A 26,415-nucleotide genomic window follows, 5' to 3' on the forward strand; every position below is an offset into this window, starting at 1 on the left:
TTCATGTATTTCAAATTAGTGTGTGACAATATATATAATGGTTGTATATATTTTTTAAACAGAAACAAAAAGCTGACAAAGGAAATAAACATTGATAAAAAAAAATCGAAGCAAAACATTGCAGTTTGCCTTATTTACATTTCACTTGTTTATTATTTAATTATTTCAATATTTTCTAAACCAGCTCTTCTCTATGTCGTTTGCAACAAGTGTAATTGTGAACGGAGATTCACGCTTGACAAGAATAATAACACACACTGATAAAACAATAAGAATTTTGTTAAATGGAAACATATAAAAGAGAGGAGATTGTTAGTAATAATAGTTTTAAAAACAACAACGATAGGAGTAGTGATAATAATAATCAGAATTAAAGCTAGACCGTGTATATCTTCATCGTATGATCTATGTGCATACATTTTATGATTTTAAACTGTTTGCGTATTTCCTTTACCCAAATCTATGAATTAAAATGAAAAGAAATTAGTGAAGAACGGAAAAATAGTAAGAACAAATCTTATTTAACTATGTAGTACGTCAAAGGAAAATGATGTGAAATAATGTAACATTTATTTGTATACCATTTACATGTTGATTTTGTATGTTAGGATAAGGAACAATAATACAGCTAGGTTGTCTAAACCGAAGTCCTGAAGATTTTAAATTGAATGCTTTTCAACTACTAAAACAGTGCTAAGCATATTTCTTAAGCAATCAGTAACTCAATCAAAAGTAATAAAAAATAGTCAGTTTGGACAATGAGTTAGGATGAAACATTTAAATGTACACAATTTTATATTTATTCCTTTATCCTTACATAGAATTCAAATGATCAGCAATATTTAGATTAAAGCATAAACCGATAATGCGATTGACTATATCGACCGGTTGTTTAGATCTGGAACAAAACTACACACAATTTTCCTTCCGAGCTCCCGCCTCCTCGATGAAGCTCAATATTTTTATCATTAAGAAAACGTTAAATTTATGAATTTGTTGCTCGACTAATAAGTTATAACTCATTGACCAAATGAATATTTATTATACTCGACTTTCAGCCACAGTATGTGCATAACGAATTAATGATACTATTTGGTTGTTGAAATTGGGAATAGGGTGGGATAGGATTCGAATATTCAATCTATTGAATAGAAAGTAAATTATCACTGCTGTGGGTAGTTGAGAGGTATCAACTGATTTATTTGTTTGTCTATTTAAACGCATAAATATTGGTACAAAGGGGCACCAGGTATATATGCGCCGCACAAATCTCATTTGATTAGTGTGAGGGCTGTGATACTGCCCAGGTGCACAAACCGAAGCAGGTGGTTTTCTTAGGGGGCTACATCCGGAGTCTTTGGCCTAAAGGTCTAATCCGCAAGGCAGTGGAGCATCGTGAGATGCAGTCTCATGGTAGCCGGTGACCAATGACTGGTTCATACTCCATTTGTTCCTTCAGGATGCTGGAGCCCATGTACACCATTTGTTTGGAATCAGGGTTTTCCAACTCCCCTAGATGGGCTTTCCGTGTCCACCGGCCGGGTTAAAGCGCCGGATATTCGCTTTTCGTCCTCTCAATTTCGTAAACAACAGTAATGCCATGAGAAGGCAGTGAGTAGGACTTCCTTGGCAGAGGCTATATACGCGTGGCCATGTGAGAGCATTTCGAGAGGGAGAGTGAACTCTCCCCACTGAAGATAAATTTGATGACAGCAACAGTGACAGAGTTCTCTGTAATAACACTCACCACTTGGACTTAGCGGTTTGTTAGGATTAGGACTTAGTTGTAAAGGTGCAATGTACTCGTCATCAAAACTATCAAATACTATATATGATGAGTTCTGTGGACGTGTGTTATAGGTGTATAATAATGCATCTTCAAATCTGATTGGAAAGAGCTGTTCGATATTTCTCCCTTGCCCTTAAATTATTCTCTTTAATTTGTAATGCTAACTCTTAATGTAAAAGAATGAAAGTTTTATTCACACAAAAATTTGGTTAAAAAGTTCTCTCTTACTAGCATGAACTCGTTTTACATGGCCTTCTAAGTATTTTTTCAAACGAAAAGTCTTGGGACAATGTGGACATTGGAATTTATGATCTGGAATCGGAAAATATATGAAGGATAAGCTAATAATTGGTTTTTGTTTTAACGTAAAACACTCAAAATTCAATAAGATAATAGTTTTTCAGCAACTAAATAAACAGTCGTCCGTCATCAAGTGAAAATTAAGACAGTTTACTGAGGAAAATAATTTTGTTCGTTTTTAAGAAGCCTTTATTTTTTCTGATTATGCTGTGGAAGTGTGGAGTTAATCATTGAGGTGTCCATGGGAAACTTTAGTGATCTTTAACCAAAGTTAATTTTGATATGATAATTAGTTTTATGCTTAAAAACAGTGGTGAATTTTTCAAAATATAAATTAGTCCATAATGTAATTGTTGATGTTTCAGAATTTCTTGCCAATACTCTGAACGAGTTGGCTTTTTGTTTAACAATGACCTCAAGGTCAATGATAAACTGTGTCTATTCTCCATATCTTTTAAGTATTTAATTTAATCTTATCAAAATTCATTGGTGGCTATAGTTTATTCATGTAAGATAACAAGAAAACGGTTCGAACATGACAACTAATCGTTTGATCTACGAGTGTTTATTTATATAAGCGCTTTACAAAATTGATAGCCTTTTTAAGACCATTCCACTTATGCATATAAATTACAACGCCCAAAGCAGTTTGCCGTACGTCGATATTTAAAAAGTATATGGTCTTGTGATTCTATTAACATGGGCGACTTACATATTGTTACGGAGTCGAACAAAATTTAATTGGTATATAACGCCTAATGTTCCAGCATAATAGATATACTATGGTATGTTAGTACGCTCTACATACAAATGTGTTGAGAAATACCATTAATTAAATCTTTAAAATAACTATTAGGGAATCATTGTAATTCTAGGATTTATTTTCTTGTCTAATCTTATTTAACAAAAGGGAAAACCATAGCTGAATTAGACGATTTCCAGGACTTTTATTATACAGTCAACCGCTCTAAAATGCTAAGGCTTGAAATGGACAAAGCGGAAGTCAATATAATAGTTTGTTTGAAAAATTCTCCAGAAACCGGGAAAAATGCAGAAACCATTTCGACTACGCGGTTGTTCGAAACTAGAAAGCAACTTTGGATATTGTAATAAGTAGACGAAGATTGTCAGGACAATGTGAAATGTACGCTGAATACATTTTAAACAAACTGATCACACATATGTTTGTTAACAACATTTATACATAAAAATAAAAGGTCATCTGAACAAATGCAAGGCAAGAGGAAACAAAGATATTGAAGAAAATAATATGAAAAACAATGTGGGATTCATCATGCTGGATAACAAACTAATATTACCAGGGTTGGTTTAAGGTGCGAACAAAATGTTTTGAAAACAACTGATATTTCCTTCGTTGACCTGATTGAATAACCACCGAACATAATGGTAATTTGACTGTAATTTTATTATTTATTTGAACACATAAATAATGGCACAAAGGGGCACCAAATACATATGCGCCACACAAGAAGAATAAGGCTGTGAAGAGATAGAGAATGTAAGCGGCGTACAAGAAAAAGGAGGACAACGAACAGAACGTAGTGTATGAGAGCGAAATAATAGCGATTGGAGAGGTAGTTCAGTCAGCAAAGGTACAACCAGAAAGAATTTCAAATAAAGAAGTTACGTTCATTTTTTACGAAGAAAGTTACAGCAGGATCGCCACTGACTTCTATTATGAGTTATGTCTGATAACGTCTTTAGCCACCGTGTTGCACCATCTCCAGGACCAAACAGGAGAGTCATGAAGAATTGACAGAAACCAGTCCTGTACAGCTTTCTTCCATACTACAACACCATGTCATACACTGACCACCTCTCCGCTTTTCCCAACAAGTCCCAGCGCCGTGAAATAATGCACGACGTGGAATCCTCTGTGACGACACTCGTAGAACATGTACAAACCAACGAAGTCGATGTTTCAAGATAGTGACACTAATTGAATTAAAGTTGCTGCGCCCGAACACACAATGTCGAACCTCTGCACTACTAACATGCTTTTACCACTGGATGTCAGCAATTCTTCGGAGACAACGATGACCAAACACAGAGAGTCGTCTAACATCCTCAACTCGGAGGCCAGGTTTCACAAGCATGGAGCAAAACGCGTCGTAGATCCAAATTTTTTACAGCTAGACTAACATCACGAAGGCGCCAAAGATGGCCCAGATTAGCGTAAGCCGCTCTGGTTTTCACTATGCGTGAATTGATCTCATCACTCACGCCACCACCAGCACTTATGCAGCTACCCAGATACACTTCTATCTGCTCACTACCCTGTGTGAGTGCAAGGTCAGGGTCCTTTCAGTCTTGTAAAAATACTCTGCACTTCCAAAATGCAAAGCACATGCCGTACCTGCGGATATTGATTGCCAACTGATTACGAGAGGATTGCATGGCTTGGGCATTATCGCACAGCAAGACAATATCATCCGCGCACTCAAAGTCGAGAAGTCTTTCTCCAGGCAACAGATCAACACCGCTATTACTTACATCCATCCAAGCTTCATTGATAGCAAAGTTGAAGAGGAATGGTGAGATTGGGCAGTCCTGTCTAACCCCACTGCTTGAATGGAACAAGGGAGAAAGGTGGTTGTATGCCCTCACTCTGTCTGAGGTGTTTGTATACAGGGCTTTTAAGATGTTAATAAACTTCTCAGGCACACCCTTCTTCAATAGACAATCCCAGAGAATAGTCCTGTCCAACGAATCGAAGTCAGCCCCGATATCAAGAAACACTACGATTATTGGCCTGTGATAAGTATGATATTTGTTGGAGAATGAAGATATGATCCATACATCCTCAAGTAGAACGAAAATCAGCCTGCTTCTCGCGAGTTAATTTTTCTCGGGTTTTGAACAATCTATGAATTATGGTGAAAGCCAATATTTTGGACACAATCCGAAGTAGACTTATTCCCGAATGGTTTTTGGATAGGTGAATTGAACTCTTTTGAAAGATGGGAACAACTATTGACTTATTCTACGATGTTGGAACACTGTCTATTTACCAGACCTTTATAAATAACTCAGTCAGTTCTATAACCAGAAAGTCTAAAAAGGAACAGAGTTACGTCATCTGGGCCCAGTGATTTGTAGCGCTACACGAGGTGGAGTCCCTTGCGGACATCCGCCTCATTTGGTGGATCAGTCTTCAACTGCCATGTAGGGTAGGACAGTCTAATTGATGTTGCCAGGACACCAGACCAGTTGAACTGCCCTTCGAAGAATTCCGCCCATCGTCCAAGACGTCGACAGATGTTAGTGATCGGCATCCCGTCATCCTCACAGATTGTTTCACTCACACCATAATTATTGCTGCCAGTGACTCGGATGAGTTGGAAGAGCTTCCGGCAGTTACCAGATGCAGCTGCTGCTTCCAGCTCATTAGCAGGCTCTGACCACCAGGCTTTTCGGTCCTTACGCAAACTTTGCCCAGTTCCACTGCGTAACAGCCTTTGTTTGTGACCAAACTCACGGTCACCCGGAGTGGACCGACGGGCTTCAATGAGTCGTAAGGAGCCTGAAGAAACCCAGTTCTTATAAGCGGGACGTTTCGCGAAGTCGTAAGCGACTTTACTCGCCATTTTCATGGCGTCATGCAGTTGCAACCAATGCTCATCTCTACTTTTCAGTGGGATGGTAGCTAGCCTAGAACCTAGCTCAGTTCGATACTTACGTGCAACAGAAGTTGCAGCCAGTTTACTAACATCGATCCGTTGGTGGTGGTCAATCCTTCGGCCACTGAAAAGTAAGGTGAGATTGGCGCAGACCAGGGCATGATCAGACTCCAGATAGGTACTCCAAAAGGAGCGGCAGTCTTGTACACAACCACGCCAGCGGTAGCTGACGTGATCAATCTGAGTCCAGGCTTGGGATGCAGAGGGAGGACGCCAGGTGGCACACCGGTGATGACTGTGCTGGAAGTTAGCGCTAGCCAGAAACAGGTTGTAGTCTGTGCACAGTTGCAGCAAACGGTCCCCGTTATCTGTCCTGAGACCAACAAGTCCCCATCGGCCACCTAAATGACTCTTTTCTGTATCTAGACGCCCGACGTGTGTATTCAAGTCTCCGGCTAGTATTAAAATATCTGCCAAACGCACTTTCTGGAAAAGAACTGTTAACTGGTGGTAAAACTCATCCTTGATTGCATTCGGGCTGCAATCTGTCGAAGCATAGACGGAGATGACTAGAAGACATCATTTCTCACGCCGATTTCTTCTCACTTTGATGGAGCTTTCTAATCTAACAGCACATAACCGACTGTTAATGGGGATCCAATCGATCAGTACTGCCTCAGCTTCAGCGCTTAGTGCGGCACCAACGCCAGCAAAACCAGACTAAGGTGCTATAGGGTCCCTGGATAGACGCAGGTGAAACAAGCCTTTCGAAGCGACAGATGGAGAGCGAATTTGTAGTACTTCACTACAGTCTTGAATACGGGTCTCGGATAGAAAACAAACGTCGATTTTAAGACTTTCTAAAGACATAGCCAGCTTTATTTGCTGTCCGATCTGTATTAGTAAGTGAACGTTGAAGGAAGCCAGTTTGAATGGTATACGTGGTTTCAGAAAGACTGTTTCAGTATTCATATTACGTGGTAACATTTAACTTTCCACCAGTCATTGATTCGAGATCGTTTAGATAGGACAGGTTTTCCACCATAGGAGAGCTGCAGTATAAGTTGAAAAATAAGAACACACTCAGTGAGAATAGGAGAGAGTAGATAAGTGACGTAGTATATAAAAATATAAAAATGAATGTTATCAAATGAATGTGATTTGTCTGAAGCAAGAATAACATTCCCAGTAATAATTGTCATTTTATTTGTGTGTAGGCTGTGATAGTGCTCGGATGCCCAGACCGAAGCACTAACTTTTTGTTTCGGCTCTGAATACCTCAAACTCACTAATAATCTTATGAATACTCTATTTTTCTGTACATAATATAACCTACAAAGTAGAACTTCTATATTTCCCATCACTTCTTCTCTGCTTTCAGTAAGAGAAAGGGGGATTTTTAAAGATTAGGAAGCGGTTAAGATATCAATGTTTAAAGAGTCAATAGTAGCAAGACAAATAAAAAAACTATTCACCAACCTTTATGAACAATATTAGAATGATAACGTAATGCACAATGTGAATTGAATGACCGACCACAAAGTTCACATTTTAGTAAGTTACCTAGGAAAGTGAAAAGAAATATGATACACATGATTTGCAAACAATTATTCTGCGTTCAGCTATATATTATGTTAGGTTATAATAATAAGTATGTTAATTAAAAGTGTCAAAAGTATCTGTATTTTTATTGTATCTGGATCAACTCCAATTACAGTTGCATCTTACTAAACTAGAAAGTAGACAATCAGAAAATTTTAGCAAGATATTGATCTCTTTGAGAATTGCAGTAATCAAGAGAAAGAGAGACAAGTTATAGGATTTTTATAAAAGCATATGAGTACATAACGTGATTTTAATTGACATAAGTTCAAACAATATATTTATATTGAAAAAAATGATGAAATTTACAGACTTATTAATATGAATTTGCATACAAGTAATTGTACAATATATATATATAATATTCACTGAATTAAACATTTGTATAAGATTATCTTTCTGCAATGAATCATATACCATAATGGAATGTGAATATTACAAATGAATGGACTGTTTCGTAGTCAAAATATCCGTTTCAATTTATGTTAAGTGATTGCTTAACAACTATCGAACCGTTACAACGCAATACATACTGGTAATTTATCTATCATGTAATTCTACATATATATCATTGGGACGGGATAAAAACGTGAAGTGGTTTCAGCTTAGTAACTTTTATTTGAAAAACAAAAATTTGTTCTTTACGTCACTGCTACTGAATAGAATATTTGTTAATTATTAGTATGATGTTTTGTTCTGTATAAAATTAATTTTATTAGTGTGACGTCTATTCGGAATAATATTCTTCGTATTCACTTAGTGTGAACTTTGTTCAGTATGACATGAAGCATGCGTCTTTTGCTTGTTTAGTGTAACATCGATTTTTTATTTCCCTTATATGTGATCTTTTAGTTCATCAACTGTAAACTGATTGTTATATTTTGGAGGATGAAATAATTCTTCATCTGCTCCAGTGCTGTTTTCTTATTTGCGAAGTACATATTAAAAAGACTCTCCTCTTGCACGATACAGTAATCCCGCTATTACATGAGAAGTTTTCGGTTGAACATTCATTATAAACCAAGAAGCACTGAACCAGTGCTCTGTTTTACCTTTCTAATTCTTAATAGTACATGACCACATAGTATTTATGTGATTGAACTAAGGATCACCCGGGATTGAAGAGACCATAATACCGAGTCAACTAATCAATTAGTTACAGTGTTTTTTGTTTATGAAACAAAACAACATCCAACTTACCCTCATGGACAATTGTGATGTGTTCTTTTAAATACCATCGAGAAGCAAATTTTTTGCTACAATGATTACATGATATTTTGATACCTAAATAGAGAGAAAACAAAGAAATTAAAACAAAATAATGAATTTACTTTTCCACTGTATAAACATACAAACCTAAAAGACAACGATGATTATGATGGAGAAGTCTATTGACTTCAAACATTGTACAAGGTCATCCAGTGCGGTATATCCTACAGTTTAGAAGAACTTTGACTACTGATATAAGAAATTTGTCAACTGCACAAATTTACGTTTATTTTGTATGAGAAAAATGACATGAAACATTCATTGAATAGCCATTTCGTCGTAGTTCAAGACTCTACAGCCATACTAAACTCGTGACCATGCATGACAACTAACCCAGAACATGGCTTTAAGACGAACACTACCTACATACCGTGAACATAACTAATTTGAAATACTTCGGGCGTTAGATTAATAATAATTTATTTATGTGCAACAACCGTGTCTCTGAACCGAATGAAAGATAAAGTAGGTATTCAACTTCGAGATCAACACAGGCTGCATTCCATATGGATTGATCGTTATCAATCAAATAGCAATACTTCGAATCATTGTTGAACAATCATTTAAACGAAAATCATCACCATACATCAACTTCCTTGATTATGAGAATTCATTCGACAGAATGGATAAGAGAACCTTGTGAAGCTTTCTTCGACACCATGGTGTCCCTGAGAAGATCGTTAACATCACCCGGAGTTCGTGCGATGGACTACCCTGTAAAGTCATGCATGGAGGACAGCTGACATTCATTTCAAGTATGGACCAGTGTCAGACAAGGATGCTCACTCTCATCTTGTGGTTGACCGCCTAATGAAGATCTCCACATCTCAGGGCAAGCACGGAATACAATAGACAACTTGGATGCAACTCGACGATTCGGAATTCATAGATTACCTAGCTCTTCTATCCCATACGCAGCAACAAATGCAAATGAAGACAGCTATTGTAATAGCTGCTTTTACGACAGTAGGCCTCCACACAAGGAAAAAAAGTAAGACTGGAATACAATACAGAAAGCACCAACCCAGTCACGCTTGATGGAGAAGCTCCGAGAGAGATGGAAAGTGTTACGTACCTGGACAGAGTCATCGATAGACAAGGAGGGTCAAGGGACTCATTGGGAAAACATGGGAGACATTTTTACAATTGGAGAATATGTGACACTCCAAACAACTGGCACCCTACCCTAAAGTCAGGATTTTCAACATTAACACCCAAATAATTTTATTGTATGGAGCTGAAACTTGAAGAGCTACTGCAATCGTTACCAAAAATGTACAGGTATTTACAAAAAGGCTGCCTACACAGGATACTGTAGATCAATTGATCGAAATTATTAGCAATAAACTACTGTAGAAAAGAACAAACAAGGTGGTAGCTGAGGAGGAAATTACGAAAATACGCTGAGGGTGGATAGGATATAATTTGTAGAAACCATTGAACGAGGCAAGCCCTAGCTTTGAATCCTCAGGGTAAAAGGAAAACAGAGAGAGTAAATAACACATGGAGCAGGAATTTGAAAGCAAAGAACAGAACAATGAATAGCACTTGATGAAAACTGGGAGGGGCCTAGACAGAGTTGTTTGGAGACCCTTGATCGGCAGCTTATTCTTTCAAAGGGGTGAAAGACTCAAGTATATATATTTTTGAATATATATATATAATGCAAACTAATATACGAGTAGTATGGATTGTCAAGTAGTATACAAAAAAGTATATTTTAAAAATGATTCAGTGGATATGCAAGAACTCAAAGGAAATAGTTTATATAAAACATTTGAACATTCAATAGTGATATAATTTGATCGCCCTAAAGTACTTATAAAGGAGTAATTATTTTCAGTAGGTCAATAATTGTGGATAAGTTTTTTGGTTACAATGCTTACATCACCGTAGGGTTCAATGTTGGTGGTGGACAGAATCAAGGTTTTTGTTCCTTTGAATGATTTTAACATTGTCTGACTACTCTGTCAAGTATTTTTTTTCTCTTTTGACAAAATTCAAATTTTAAATATTCTGCCCGATCATTTGTATAGCAAAATTGTTAGTAATGATTATCTCCAAAACCTGATAGACCATTGATAACTCATTTGGAGCCCTGGGCAGAAATCACTTTGGGTTAAAACTAAAAAATGGACTTTGGAATGCTTTGCTTTAATTAGAAAGTCGAACGCTCTTGGTCTACCAGTCCTGCGTTAGCTTTTGCGTGCCATACCATAGAAAAGTAGCCGCTTGACTCAACACGAAAGAAGTCCTTGTGTATTGGTAACTGCAGGATACCAACAAATGAAATTACCGACCGTCGATGAGCGTCAAGATCTGATAGCAATCCCCACCAAACCAAACAAAGTAGTATAGACATCAATCAAACTGACACATCTGATTTTGGTCTTTGGACATAATCCTTACCACAAAGACTTCCTTTGCTTACACTCTAATTCCTCACTGACAACAATAGCCGATTAGTGAGAATATTCAAAATCTTACCAACTCACACTTTAAAGATACGATCAAATTTCTTGCTTATTTTTTAAAGTGGGGATTGTAATTCTTAATAAATTGGATGATACATAAAAATATGGGTATACACAATCTTGTTTAACTTACCTTTATGAACACATTCTTCATGTATTATTAAGGTATGCCTTTGTGTAAACACTTTATTACAATAATGACATTGAAATCCCAAGCCTGATTAGATAAACATATACATGTACGTAGAACGAGAAGAGAAAATAAAATCAGGTTATTTAACATTACCATATGACTGATTATTTGAGGTTAAAGCACTATATCTCTTCCAGATATTTTTAAGAAAGAAAATAAATATTTTATAGCGCTTTTATACATTTTTTAAGTAAACATGGAATTGGTGATTTAGTAGATCAAACATTAGGCTTTTAATCACTAGGATTCCGGTTTGAACCTCATTCTCAAATAGGAATTAGCTTAGCTAAATATGGACATTTCAAGTTATCGACTAATGTATGGGTTACTTTAGTCTACATTTTGATTCATGAAGCTGGATGATTTAAATAATATTAATGGATAATATGTCGCTAGATCAATTAGCGTAAATCATATTACGGTGTTTTCGATCAAAATCTAAGGTTGATCAAAGGTCCAAAGTTCGCAGAAAAAATGCATTAGGGCTACATAAGTGATTCTTTACATCCACATACAGGCCTTGTGTTGTCTTTTGATAATTTACACGGTTTATTGTGACGCAATTCACTTAGAAATAGCAATCGTAATTTGTTGTCATCCGTGTGATAATTTAGTACCAACCAGTTCTTTATTATCGAACCAATTACATTAGGTCATAATATAAACAATATCTTTACCTTGATTAAGAGAACCAGATAAAAAAGTGAATAAACCTGAACTTAAATATCTAGTAGTAGAACAACAATGTTAACATATGAGAATTGTTTTTTTTCTCTCTCATTTTTGAATAACTCGATAATTTGATAAAAGATTATTCATTAACTAATGTAATTATTTATATCTTGGTGTCTGACTGCCAAAACAAAAAAAAACTGAGATAAGTATTTAGATAAATCAATTTGAAATCACCCTACTAGTCACTAATGTGAAGATTTAAATATCATCAGAAAAACAACAAAAGTCTGACTTTTACAAAATGTTTATGAAGTATCATAAAAGCGAAGTGTAAAATTCAATATTAGTAAATAAAATTAGCTAAAAATTGTAAACTGTTGAATCTTGACTTATTGAAAAACAATGATGACAATTTCTGAACTTTCTCAGAGCTTAAAAGTGCATGAGACATAATTTTGGATAAAATTACGAAATACTAATAGAGGCGAGAGTACTGAAGATGGTTGGTGGATATTATTATTCTTGAGTTTGTTGATAGTACACAACACAATGGTGGGTTTTAAATTTCAAACAGACTGGGTTTTTGATACTTCGTGGTTGTCAAACGTTCCTCAACACGTGATGAAAGAAAACTATGTTAAGTCCTTATAAACTAAGTAGTTACATGTCTTATTTCTAAGTATAATAGAAAACTATGATATCATGAAATAATTTATTGATCCCAGAGTAATAACCAATATCATGTTAGTTAAATTTTTAGACCTAGTGAAATATTGATCGATCAAGTAGCAATGTAGCCACTGATTGATTTAAATCAAGATTGTGTGCACTAACCAATTCTAAATGTGAGATAGTTCGAAGCAATCGGTAAGAAACTTTAGGATAAGATTTTATGTTAATTTATATTCATCAGTCAGTAAGGCGTACCTGAAATCTTAATGAAACTGATTCTCCCCTAAGAGATTTTAAACTGCATTATTCAGCGTTACACTTAAGGATTATATTACCAAGTTATTCGAGTTTGATCTAATTCATCTCATGTAGAACTGAAAGATATCTACACCAACTACACATTTCCCGTTATATTATTTCATAAATTCAAGTGAACATTGTATTAAAACAAAACAAATTAAATAGGGTACCTTTGTGCACTAAATTTATATGATTTTTAAGTGAACTAGTAGACTTGAATCCATCGCCACATTCATCGCATTGAATTAAAATGCCTGTATAAGTATCATTTAAAAAATAAATAAATATATATATATATACAATAAATCACCGAAGAAATATGTTAACCCTGTCATTACTATATAGTGACCACAAAAAGAAAAAAACAAAATCGAACCTCAGCCAGACAAATGACAACAAATACATTTAACTGAATTAACAGTTTTCATTACAGTCGATCATTTAACATTTAGTCACTAATTAACATGTTCAAACACCGGATGTCGTTCATAAAATTTTAAGATGAAATCATTTGATACTTTACATTTTAGTGTAAATCAATAACACTAAACATTTTCTGTTTGCTGTCAATTTTTCTCTCTTTCAGAGAGTATGCGGTTCTTAATATTTAATACACCTACGGTAACAGCCATTATCGCGTGATTTTCAGTTAATTTGATAAGTGAATGCTGCATAAAGAACATAATTTCCAGTGTGGACTTCATTTCAAGCTCTAACTTTCACTTTATTTGCCTCTTTTACCCGATAAGTTAGTATACGCTACAGTGGCGTGGTGACAGATGACAATTCTAGATAACTTTAGATAAATAAAATAAAGTATCTAGTGAAAACCATATTTTAATATGCAACAATCATCCACTAAATGAATGGAAAAATGTTCAGAAACGAAAGATTTTACAATTTTATCAAACAGTTGAAAAGGACTGGCTTTCTCCATACGTGAGCAGTCGTCTCCTAATTTACAATTAAATAAGTAAAACTGTGTACTTGATTTTCAGGGCCATTTCAATACAGTAAAACGAGTAACATTATTTACGTGTGCATAAATGAAGGTTAATTGCTAAAATATTTTGAAAGGTTATTATTTAATGAACAGAATGATCCTTATACACGTGGATGATATCTGAAAATGAAAGTACACTTGAATCACTAAGGGGTTGACTAACTTAACTAAGTAATCTCTACTCACCGAGATACGAAAGTTACCTAACCACATTTTTTCACTTTCTAACAGTATTTAGAATATTAAGTCACGTTTGTTTATAGACTAATTCCTCTGTTCAGCGTTATTTCTTGAAGTTACCAAAGCTCCAACAAGGACTGTAACCATATAGTTACATTTTGACTTGCATACGGTAACTAATCTTGAGGTAATGAGTCAGTTCTATCATCGTATTCTGACTAACAGAATCATGTGAGCCTAAATGTCTGTTAGGAGGTTAATATTGTAAACATCTAGTGTATAGCACAAAGGGTTGACTCCATCAATGACGAAAATCATTAGTGAATCATGGTGCTAATGAAACGTGTACACAAAATTTACTTTGTATATGCTATCAACAAATCATGTGATAAAACGACGTAGATGATAACAAAAGTAGAATACACATGGTATTTAGGATACATACATTTCGGATGTGCTAATAATGAACGGCAGACAAGCAATAAGGAATGCAGCGGACGGATAAAGAACTGGGATTCGGCAATACACCGACTCAGATCAGTAATCTAACTCAGATTTTATAAGGCATGTAAAAATACAGGAGGTGAATAGACACGTACGTACAATCATGTACACATGTATGCTACATGTGAAAATTGGCAAGATTGGAAAGATGTGAATAATAGTGGGAAAAATCAGAACAATTTGTCTGTCCAGAAGCTAGAATAAATCATGCTGCCATGTAATAACAGAAACTCTGCTACAAATGATAAAACTCTTAAAATGTGTAGAGAATCATATCATAGATAATAATCTATGATTAAAACCGAACTAAGTGGAGTCATATCCAAAATCGCTATTTAGAAACGAAAAACCAAAAAATGAACGCAGCATCATAATAATTTATATAATTACCGACAAACTATTAACCCTTTTCCAACCTTATTGTTTTATTTAACTAAATTAAAAGTAAACATGGAAAAACAGATACACAATGAATAGAAAATCAAAATGCTAGTCAATGACTAAACTACCTTCATGAATAACTTTCACATGTTCATTCAAATAAGACTTTGTCTTGAATTTCTTTTCACAATGTTCACATGCGAACTTTTCGCCTAATCGTAAAACCAGAAGAGTGAGAAACAAATAAATTAAACCAATTTTTAAACAAATTAAATCAAAATACATTGGCCAACTGTGAAATCGAATAGATGTGACTACTACTGTAAGACTTACCGAGAGAACTTTCTTGATGTCAAATGAAGTCAAAGGGCTACCTTAGCTACTCGGAATATTTACGTATGAAAAATATGATTGGTTCTATAACAAATGATAGTTAGTTTACGTTGAAATCATATTCAAGATGGTGAACTCAGCAACAACAGTCAAATCTCAAAGCACACAGGCACAAAATAACTGGTTCAATAAGACCAGAAAGAAAAACTTTCATAAAGCACTAAAACATTACAACCAACCGATGAAGAGCAAGAAACAAATTCTAGTTACTCATAAGTAGTATAGTTATAGCAACAACAACTACCATTTCCAGGTAATATGTATATCCATGTTTCAAAAACACTTGCACTACCCACTAAACCATACACGCAAACCGAAATTGATTGTCTGCACTTTAAATATACGGTAGGACTTAAAGGCAGAGTTGTATTTCATGACGAAATAATAAATAAAAGGACTATCTGATTTACACATCGATCTGCACGAATTAAATGAAGACCAAATATTTTATCAGGCACCCTTTATCGTACCATGACAATAATATGGCACAATAGTAACAAATAAAAAGGATAGTATTCGTTAACGAGATCAAACAATTTGAAACCAACTATATAAAAACTATTTTTATAAGCATTCTGAAACTACTGACTAATGTACTCAGTAGCTATGCAATGTCACCAATTTTCATTGTTAAGACTGAAAATATGGCACTTGTGAAAACTATGATTTCATTATCAAATTGGTCATTGTCATTTAAAAACGTCTGACGTCAAAGTAGTTAATAACTTTAAAATCAACTTGAAGAGGACTGCAATTTACATTATCAAGTGAAAACAAACTTAGTCACCATATGATACAACAAAATAAGACCAGGTGATCAAACTAGCTTATCACGAGGGGGAGGGGAGGATATTACTTACCAATGTGATTTAACGATAGAATAAGTAAATTATTTACTTGAAGGGTTCTAAGTAAATTATATATATCAATATACATGTTTCGAGAATAAAAAGTCGGATTATTAAACTCCTTAAAAATGATAAAACGTTTAATGTACAGATAATACGGTGTTTTCAGAAGTGTATATCGCTTGTATACCTTACACATATTACGGCTTAGTCTGTTAGAAATTCTACCTACACAACTCAGAGTGATTAACCTTTAGATCAGAATGCGGAAAATTCAGGGTTAAATGGGCAATTCAATAGAAAATGAAATTTAAAGCAAAAAAACCAGCTAAACATAATTTATACAAGAAATGCAATGAATTCTACCAACTTTTAAAAAGTACCTAACAAATACAAACATGCGAACGGGGAAAATGTTCAACCAACAACATGCAAAGCAGATTAACTTAGTTACAAATGGTTAGATCAGTCGATATTTAACTATTCAGTACGAATCCTGCCTCATTTAATCAAGCTGAACCCTAAACCTGGGATTATCATTAGCTAGTTTTCAATACAGACAAATGGATTGCAGTGTGATTAAGTGAGGTCATTCATCGCGTGAACATAGTATCCATGTTATCACTTGAGTTGTAGGAGCTGGTACTATGTCAAGTCCACATAGGTTACTCTAGCCTCTGGACAGACCAATCTATTCATTTTCCTCAAGCTACATTTTTAACCTGTCACTTCTTCGCTTATTAACGTTACTGTTTTTTTATACGATCGTATGTTTGTCAATTAATTATCCTATTCACCATGTGTCTGTAACTTATTTTCGTTTGACTATAAATATCGACTAACACTTGATTAGATCGAGTTGGATCACTCGCCATCTCGACTGCGCATTATTTCGTTACGCTTCGCTCTCTCCCCTTCTCTCTCTTCGTTTTGTTTTTCTGATCGTCTTTCTGGACCAACGATTGTATCAAATATACGTATTTAAAATTCATTCTTGTATTTGGCTTATTTGATTCCGTTATTCACTAACGCGATTTAAGCCGATGGAAGTACACGAGGGTTGGCGATATGTATATTCTCATAGCAATCATTATTACGATGCAAATGGAGTCAGATAAAGGGCCACTAAAGAGTTAACCACAGTAAACTCAATAACAAGTGTGGAAATCAGTAACCAAATAACACAGATCCAAGAATCATAGAGCGTACGGGCATGAAGCGTACAGAATGAGTTTTAAAAGTGTTAACTGACGTCAAGCTCAACAGGTGATGCAATATCTGAAACTATTCTTACTGTCGGTCACAGTATATATGTAAAAGCATAAATGTAGATCATTAAGTATAATTACATGTGTTTATTTACCATAGGTAGGAAAGCATTAAGTAGATTAGATACCTTATTGTTAGCAATAAGCTAATCAACGAAATATTTTCCACAAAATACGAAGAAATAAACGATAATTACCATCACGTCGATAAGATATAGACTAAGTGGTTGGGTCCTTTGTCTATCTACTAATAAACAAAGCAAACCAGTATATTCTAATCTCTGATGGGGTTATGGGGTTCATACTATACTGAGTTGCATACTGGGACGGAAACAGCCATACAGTGTTCCGCTTATTTTTAATAATAACACAACTGACATTAAACCGTGAAGAAAATCACCTACGAATTAAACTGGCCTCCACAAAACCTCGCAAACGACCAAAAAATCATATCTTAGATTGAATTTTGTTTTTAAAAAAAACATGGAAAAAGATCATATTGACAAATGGTCATTCATTCGATAATCAAAATTATGCCCTTTAACAAGAACATTTATTTTAGTATTAAAATAAGAATAAATTAAGAATTCAGTTAAAACAAAAAAAGTTAAGTATAATTTTACATACTTTTACAATTGCTGTTCTTATTCAATGATGATGGATCCTCCTGAATGCTTGATTTATTATCAGTTTCAGAATAAACAGGATTTTCTTCATTACGGACAGTTGGTTCTTTATCTATAAAATGATAAATTCAGTAGAAATATTTACAGAATTTATGTGTTGGTGCATTATTCTCTCAAAAGAATGATTTATTTTTTAAGCGTTTTTTAGCTACACAACATCATCAGAGGAAACATTTGTTTGAAAAATCACTTGACATAATTATTTTTTACCTCGGGCTGGCTGATAACTCGTTTTAACAACATCAAATTCAAATACCTATATATCGTCAATTTCCAAATTATTTCGAACTTTTTATATGAGGGATCGATTCTTTCTAACTCAATCAAATTTTCATTGTCTAGTCCGTTTTTACTATCACTACGGCTATTGTTTTCATATTGCTATGTTGATGCAGTACAAAAATTCGTGTTGATGTATGGTTCTATCAGATAATCGTATCACTTGTAACTGACTGACAATAATAATAAAATCACCGGTAACAATCAGTTACAACTTATGTCTACAAGATAAGCTATTAGCAGCTACCTGTGGAAAAATACTTTAAAAAGAAACACTTTTTCCTGAAGTCTGTATTGATGTTGTTGTCTAGAAAGGCTATAAAAACTTAATGGGAAAAATTATTCAGCATAGAGGAAACAACATTGTGAAAAAATCTATCGAGTAAACTACCAATTTTCACCATATATAAGAATTAAAATATATGAGAAAAAAGTCGAGTGAACAGTGTACAGTGACAACAGTTCAATGTAATGAAAAACATTTGCATGATATTAGCATGTCTTAATATACTGCAAATCCCTGAGTTACATTAAAGTGTAACTGAAATCTCATTTTGTCACATATATATAAAATCTACTTACATCGTGTTGTAGTTGATGGGCATCTACTTTGATTGAATTGAAATTGTGAATGCAAATGATCTAAAGGATAAGGGCAATGCTGATTCGGATAACCCATTTCAATTAATTTATCCAATGATGGTTGAGTTTCCCGTACAAACCTTTGTTTATTATTATTTTCATGACTGAAGCTGGCTGGATTAATCATTGTAGGAGCATAATTTTCCTCTAAAATCAAGAAAGTTGCGTTTAAACAAACACTGATATCTAAAAAATAAACTTGCAATAAGTCTATATGAATTGATTAAAAAGTAATCATGGAATGTAGCTAATTAGAGTAAAACCTGATGATGATCTAATTGAAAACAATTGTTCGCTTACATGTGTTGTTCTAATCGGTTTACACACCCGACATTCAACAGAGAGTCATAAGCAGTAAATTCTTTTACTCCTCCATTTGTTTAAGTTTTGTTTGTTAGTTAGTATCACGAACCTTCAGATAGTCACTCATAAACAATGTAGAATCCGACATAAACGCAGATAGATCGACTGTGAATTACGTAACCACAAAAACCCTTAACTGTAATACATATCTTTTCACGGAAAGCAAACATAAAAATTGTGATATGCAAATGAATCAGTGCAGCAATTAATGCTTTAGGAGGGAATGGAACTTTAAGCAACTACATTGAAATGATTTATGAAGCGATAATTATAATATGAATGAATATCAAATAAATTACCGCAATATTGATCGAACAAAAAGAAATCATATTAAAATAAACATAAGGAAATAATAATAATAATAATAATAATAATAATAATAATAATAATAATAATGATAATAGACCAAGTTTACATAATAGTTTGGATGGCTAGATTCAATTTTTTCGAATTTTAATAAGACGGTTAAAATGTCTAAAAATGATGATTAAACTGAACTTTTTCGATAGGACATTAAATTCAAGTGCCAAAGGTAACAGCCAGTACAAAATGAAGCAAGACTTAGACCTCTAAACATATGATAGGATATTTAATATTACTCCATGGATAAAACTCACATAATAGTCACTTCACATCTCCCAGAATGAAATGATAACAATAGAAGAATGTTCTAATTAGGTTAATCAACTTAAATGAATAAAATAATCGTTAAGAACTTAACAATAAAAATTGCCGCATAAAAATTTCTTTATAGTACATTTGACTAACTGAGCCTCTTAAAACATAATCGTCGACCACAAGAAGAATTCAGCCTCTTCACCGAAGAATATCAAGTAAATCATTTACCAATATCCCTTACACTAGGAAAATGTTTGTTCACCAACTACTTTGACATTTCACGGTTATTCACCATTATATCCCCCTATGTAGATCATGCTTCATACCTATCTTTTTTGGTTGTTTTAAACTGGTGTAGTTGGTATTGAGTACAACCAAAAACAAGTTTTAATCATCAAATAAATATTTCTATATCACTATACGCTTATTAAGCTAGCGAGTAGTAAACCATGTAAGGTTTTCAGTTATGCTTTAGTTTCAATGATAGTAAAAACATTAGACCTAACGTAGCTTACAGATAACAGAATGCGAATGACAACTCTGAGACTGCATTGTTAAGTTGATAGTTTCGAAATGTTTTCCACTTACCAGGCTAACTAAGGAGAGAAAATTACGTTATAAATACTACGTTGAGGAGATATAGAGATAACTTTGTTGTTCTGCATACTTTTCTTCCAGTGATTTATGTGTGCGGTTCACGGGCATCACATATTTTGTACACTGACAAACCTTGCCAGTTATCATTAGAATAGCGCTTAAATAGGCATTTAGTAGATTCATTCAAACACTATTTGAAATACAAAAAAATAAAGGGTTAACTAGAAGAACAAGAAAATGGTCGCCTTACGTTTTATAAAGTTGATCATCTTCATGACGTCGTTTTCAGGAAATAAAGGTTTGCAAATTGGTTGTTGAGTCCCGTTAACATTATTATTATTATTATTATTATTATTATTATTATTAATGATATTCACAGCATTCCAATCCCAGGAACTAAAATTATAAGGAGTATTTTGACGGAACAACTGTTGTTGCTGATATTGCTGTTGACCAATTTTACAATCTTGTTCACTGGTATTTGTATTGATGGTAGCAGAGGAGGCAGTAGAAATCATACTAACAATAACATAATACCGGAAAAAATACAATGCAGAGGATAAGAGGAAGGTAAAAAAAAATATGGAATCGAGTATGCACAACGTGAATAACAACGATAGCAAAAAACAATTAGATGGTTACAGACAAGTAAGAACTGGAACAAACCCAAACTTTATAGCAGCAATATATAATATTTACAAAACCAAATGCACACGATTTTTCTTACACGGAAAGTTAGATAATTCAGGAGTTAAGTGCTTTAATATGGCCACATGTTTGGCTGGATATAACTGAAACATTCTTTAGGGTAACAGAGTATATGACGAACGGCAAATAAATTACAATTTTATATTTAAACAATTTACCTAAACGCTGGTAGAAATGGGTACCAAGATAAAAACAGCAAAATGATAAAAAAATGAGATCGTGAAGACGTGGTGACGGAGGCTGACTATAGTCCAAATACATAAGTGAACAATAGCAGTATATAACGGAAGAAGGAGCTCAGCTAAGAAAAATGGAACCAGAAAGAATCCTTTCAGCCCAAGAAGTTCTCTATTCTAATAGTTGGAGAGCCTTACAGCAAAATCACCATTGGATTTTACTCTGAGTCATGTCTGATAATGTCTCAAGCCACAGATTTACACCATCTATCGGACCTAACCAGGGAGTCCTAATGGATCAACATGTACCAGTCATTAGTTTGGACGCAATCGTAAGTAGGGTTTATACCCCGATAGTTGTCACATAGATGGCGACGATAATCGCGTCAAGATGATGGAATGCACTGTTTCCCAAACAACCTAATCAGTTCTCTGACTGGAAGGTTGCTACCATTGTTAGGAAGAGCTGGGGGTAAGTCGTCTGAACCTAAGAACTTTTGGTGCTTCAGGATTTAGATTTCTTTGCGGGCTTCCACCTCGTCAGGTGGCTCAACCGATACCGGCCGGAGAGAACAGAACAAACTGGTCGATGTTACTAGGAAAACAGACCAACTTGACTACCAACGAGCTTTAATGAGTTATAAGGAGCCTTCATAAACCCAGTGCTTATAAGCTGAACGTTTCGCAAAGCTGCAAGAGACGTGACCCACCATTTTCATGACGTCGTGGAAAAGTAGCCAGTACTAATCTACATTTTTCAATAAGTGCTCTTCCTAGGCGGCTACTCTCTGAGCCTTTGACTTAGAGAACTAATCCATAGGACGGTGAAGAGACGTCAGGAAACGCAACCTCCTGTTAGCCGGGAACCAAAGATAGATTCATGGGTCTTTCATCTCTTCGCGATCCTGGAGCCCATGTACACCATTGGTTTGAATTCATGGTTTGTAAACTCCCCTCTCTGTATTTACCAACTAAGTTTAAACCCTGGACGTCCATTTTTCGTCCTTTCACTTTCGTAAAAAGCACTCCCGTTGTGAATAGGACTTTCCTTTGGAGTGGTTGTGAACGCGTTGTCATATGAGCACATTTCGAGAAGGAGAGTGAACTCGTCTCACCCTCAGTTGTACCAGAGCATTTGGGGGCAGAAAAAATTTAACCTATTCACATAACCACTATAACTAGTGTACAAGTCTGACATCAGGCCTCCGAACTAAAGCGAAACCGAAAACGCTACGACCAACCTAAAGTAGAGAAGAATAACAAACATTGACAGTGTAACTCCGGAAGATTTTTTAAGAATGGTGGTTTGGGACTTTCAGTTGGGTTGGTTGATATAATGCTTAGAGTTTAGGGACGGGGGGTAATTTCGCCTGACTGATCGAGTTCATAAACCGTCCGAGGGAATAGGGAAAAAATTCTCCTTATTTTATGGGAATCATTTTGATGAGTGTGATTTTAAACGTTTTAGCATTTGTGACTATAAAACGCTAAAATGGAGCTCAGGAACAACTAAGCTAGCAAAATCAAGGTGAATTTCAACATAGATGCGGACGCATACAATAAATATTCATTATTCGACGCGTTTCGTAATACAGACATAATAACGCCCGAATGTAATTGTAACTTTTTCCTTGAAGGTTACATTTAACTGATATTTTCAGGCTGTGTTCAGCATTATCATTCAGAGCCCATCTCCAACGACCTATGCTATTTGGCAAAGAAATAGGTTAAACAAGCAAAATCAAATTAAGAACCGTATTGATAGACGATGGCTTCGTGGTTGAGATCTACAAGATAATGTATAGTCAGATACTTTAAGTAGTATGAGTCACTGTTGATCGCAGCAACACAAACAGATTATTGTTTATCTTAGTATTAATCTTAAGCTTGATTAGCTTCACAGCTTTCATTCTTCAATTTCATATATCCCTTTTGAAGTATGCTTTGAATATTTTGTCTTTTGATGGCAGTGGTAATTTTTCGTCTTTGATCTTGGTTTTCTTATACTTTGCTAGTTGTACTGATGCAGAGTATGGCGACTTGAACCCATATTCATTTGAGCCAGATCCTATATTTTTATTTATCTACCTGTCTAGCACTCGCTACTACCTAAGATATGGTACGAAAGTGGTGCTCAAATATATCAGGACCGCTCAGAGGCCCTCAGGTTTTAACTTCAATATTATCTGGCCATTATTATTCCTCCAATTCATTCCTTGTCTTCAAACCGTATTTCCTGATGTTTAACCTTTACCAGTATCATAGGTACCAATATTATTTTGGTTCTTTAAATATTCTTCTTATTGACGTGGTCTGATGCGATGTCGGAACTTGAGCCAACGCACAGTTGTGATAGGTTTGATGTTGGTCTTCACTAACTTATTCACAGATACTTGTAACTCCCATGTAATAACGTCATCAACTGGTTTTCCACCTTTGCTTAGTACGATGTGATAACCCTGACACTGCTCACTCGGTCGTATCATGAAATACGAGCAATGCTTAGAAAACACTGATGATCAGAAACCTGTAGTCTACGCGTGTCTTCTGCTTTAGAAAGCCATGTTTCACAGCCATAAAGTAATATAGAAAGGGCTGATGTGTAGTTGAAAGCTCCAGCATGTAGTTTGGTGCGCGATTTCGAAAGACGTAGCACGGGCATTTTGTGAACTCGAGTTGTTAGCACTGGCGGCGCATGTAGAAACCGAAAGCAGATGACGTTTGGTATTGAAGGCAGAAGGATTACTCGGTAAGGAAGAAAAGTCCCAATTATCAAGGTGATCTTGTGCGCTGTTAGACGTATTAGGGTGATTGTTACTGCCCGGTCGCTCACATCATGAAAGGATAGTTTTTCTTGAGAAACCTGAAGAGCAATGTGAGCGAGCAGCGGTCCTAGTGAATCGTGAGCGCAATCGCAAAGCCCGAAGGACGACTGCTTGAGCCCGACCAGTGGAGACATTTTCAGCCCTTAACTCTCAAAGGGAGAATATTTCGAGTGGCTCGAGTAGTATGCAGAGAAGAAACCCAGTCTTACAAATGCGTCACATGAAAACTTAGAAATAACGGGTATGTAACTAATCGGACTAGACTAAATACAAATAAGATCATACTTTGATCAATTTAACTATGAAAATTGAAATACTTATTAGTGTGCCAATTAACCCAAACTTAATTTGGTAGCAGTCATCAGATCAGTCTAGGAAGAGAGAGGGCCAGTATGACTTCAATTCAAGCGACAAATGAATAGATGAAAATAGGGTAGGGCTGCACCATACCACCGAGCCAATGGTGAGTGTGCGAACCCCCTAAAGATCATGGCGCACATATCAAAATACGGTTAGAAACCAGTGTTGGGGACTGTGTTTAGATGTTATGGTCACAGATTTTATCACGAGCTGACATCAGCTACGACACAAGGGTTCGAAACTTTATATCCCTATCACAAGTCTCAAAATAACATAATATCAATTTATTTTTTCAGCTTCCAGGCTGGTTAAACGGATTGAAAACTTCAGGTCGTTCAGGAGCAAAGTACTGCTTTACCGAAAATAAGTCGAGTTAAACGCTTTTCAAAGTCTCCATCCGGTTTTATTTGTTTGCGAAACGGAGAATTACAAATGCCGTGATCACTTCGCAGATACTCAACTAACATGAATTAGTCGGGCTATATCCCTAAACAGGTAGGAACAGTTAGTTATTTTCTATATTTTAAATCCTTCAGTACTTATTCGGGAATTCACCGTTAAAACTATTGGTTAATTTTTGTCCGTTGATTAGCCAATAATCTTAGAGCCAGCTTGTGAAAATTCAAGATAGAGCCACTAAGAACAATACGTTTTATCCCAATTTATGGTTCTGATGTCGAAGCGAATGAAGCAAAACCTACAGAAAGACAAAGATTCAGATTAAAACTAGTCATTAACTTAGTACAAACCCAGAGTGATTTCTAGCACACTATACATTGCTGTGGCTCTCAACTCCAGAAAACCTAATTAACGTGTCGTAATCGCACGAGAAAGCTTGGATCTTCAATACTCAGCTCGTCGCATTTTATGCACAGGTTAATTGTTTATATGCTTTGAGCCTCGAATGGAAGCAACAAGTACAAAGTTCACCAATTTCTTTTAGCTTCCATTTAAAGCATGTGGTTAATCTAGGCTGACAATCTAATAGTATTTACATAGTTTAGGATCTGGTTCAGTGAAAACCTAATACCTTACACTTTGGAACAGAATAAAATCAGCTTTAAATAAACTAGAAAACGTACCCCTTGCCGACAAAGCAGTGCAAATTACTAAAATCCATTTTAAACACACATGATCGGCGACCTTCAAAACGTTATAGCGCCAGGTGAAGTGTTGATATCAAATATTCGGTATCCAATACCTTTATCATGAGCTTGTATAAATCGATTGATTTCCTTGTGTTCTCTTTTTGTTGGTTCGGCACTATTCCAGGTATTCCTTTATGTCTAATAGGTGGTAGTCTGACAACTCGGCCGCACTAGTTCTGGTCAATGTGGTAGTTATTTGTGGATTTGCATGTATTGTATTTCGATTGAGTATGTTTGTCTCAGGGAAGTAGGGAATCTGAACACCAACAATCATCACTTTACCGTGCAGGATGCTAGTTGATTGTAATGCGAAAATAATGAAATGACAAACCGAGTGCTAAGAGAAGACGACCGTTCCGAGAATAAATACTTAAATAAATTACTTAATTGCTAGTATACAAAAAGATGGAATTGAAAGAATAAGAGGGGAACGGAGATGATAATAAGAGAGGTAGGAAGAAGTCTCTGATGGAGCCGTGATCACTTCTCCTGGGAGAGCATTCCAAGCGAGAACATCCCTT

At 35.3% G+C, this 26,415-nt stretch overlaps 1 protein-coding gene across 1 annotated transcript; it reads right to left on the minus strand.

Annotated features, from left to right (window-relative positions):
• Smp_094640 (zinc finger protein, putative) lies at nt 1-25,890 on the minus strand. Its single transcript, XM_018792668.1, has 11 exons — nt 25,829-25,890; nt 20,928-21,196; nt 19,040-19,246; nt 18,120-18,230; nt 15,112-15,195; nt 13,086-13,169; nt 11,209-11,292; nt 8,533-8,616; nt 7,210-7,293; nt 2,018-2,101; nt 1-460 (listed from the first exon to the last, which is right to left on the minus strand). Exons 1-11 carry the CDS (start codon nt 25,864-25,866, stop codon nt 429-431), a joined length of 1,161 nt encoding a protein of 386 aa, XP_018644022.1. The 5' UTR covers nt 25,867-25,890; the 3' UTR covers nt 1-428.
• Between the last annotated feature and the right edge of the window lie 525 nt (nt 25,891-26,415).

Source organism: Schistosoma mansoni (assembly GCF_000237925.1).
Source record: "Schistosoma mansoni, WGS project CABG00000000 data, supercontig 0221, strain Puerto Rico, whole genome shotgun sequence".
Classification (NCBI taxonomy): Eukaryota; Metazoa; Platyhelminthes; class Trematoda; order Strigeidida; family Schistosomatidae; genus Schistosoma; species Schistosoma mansoni.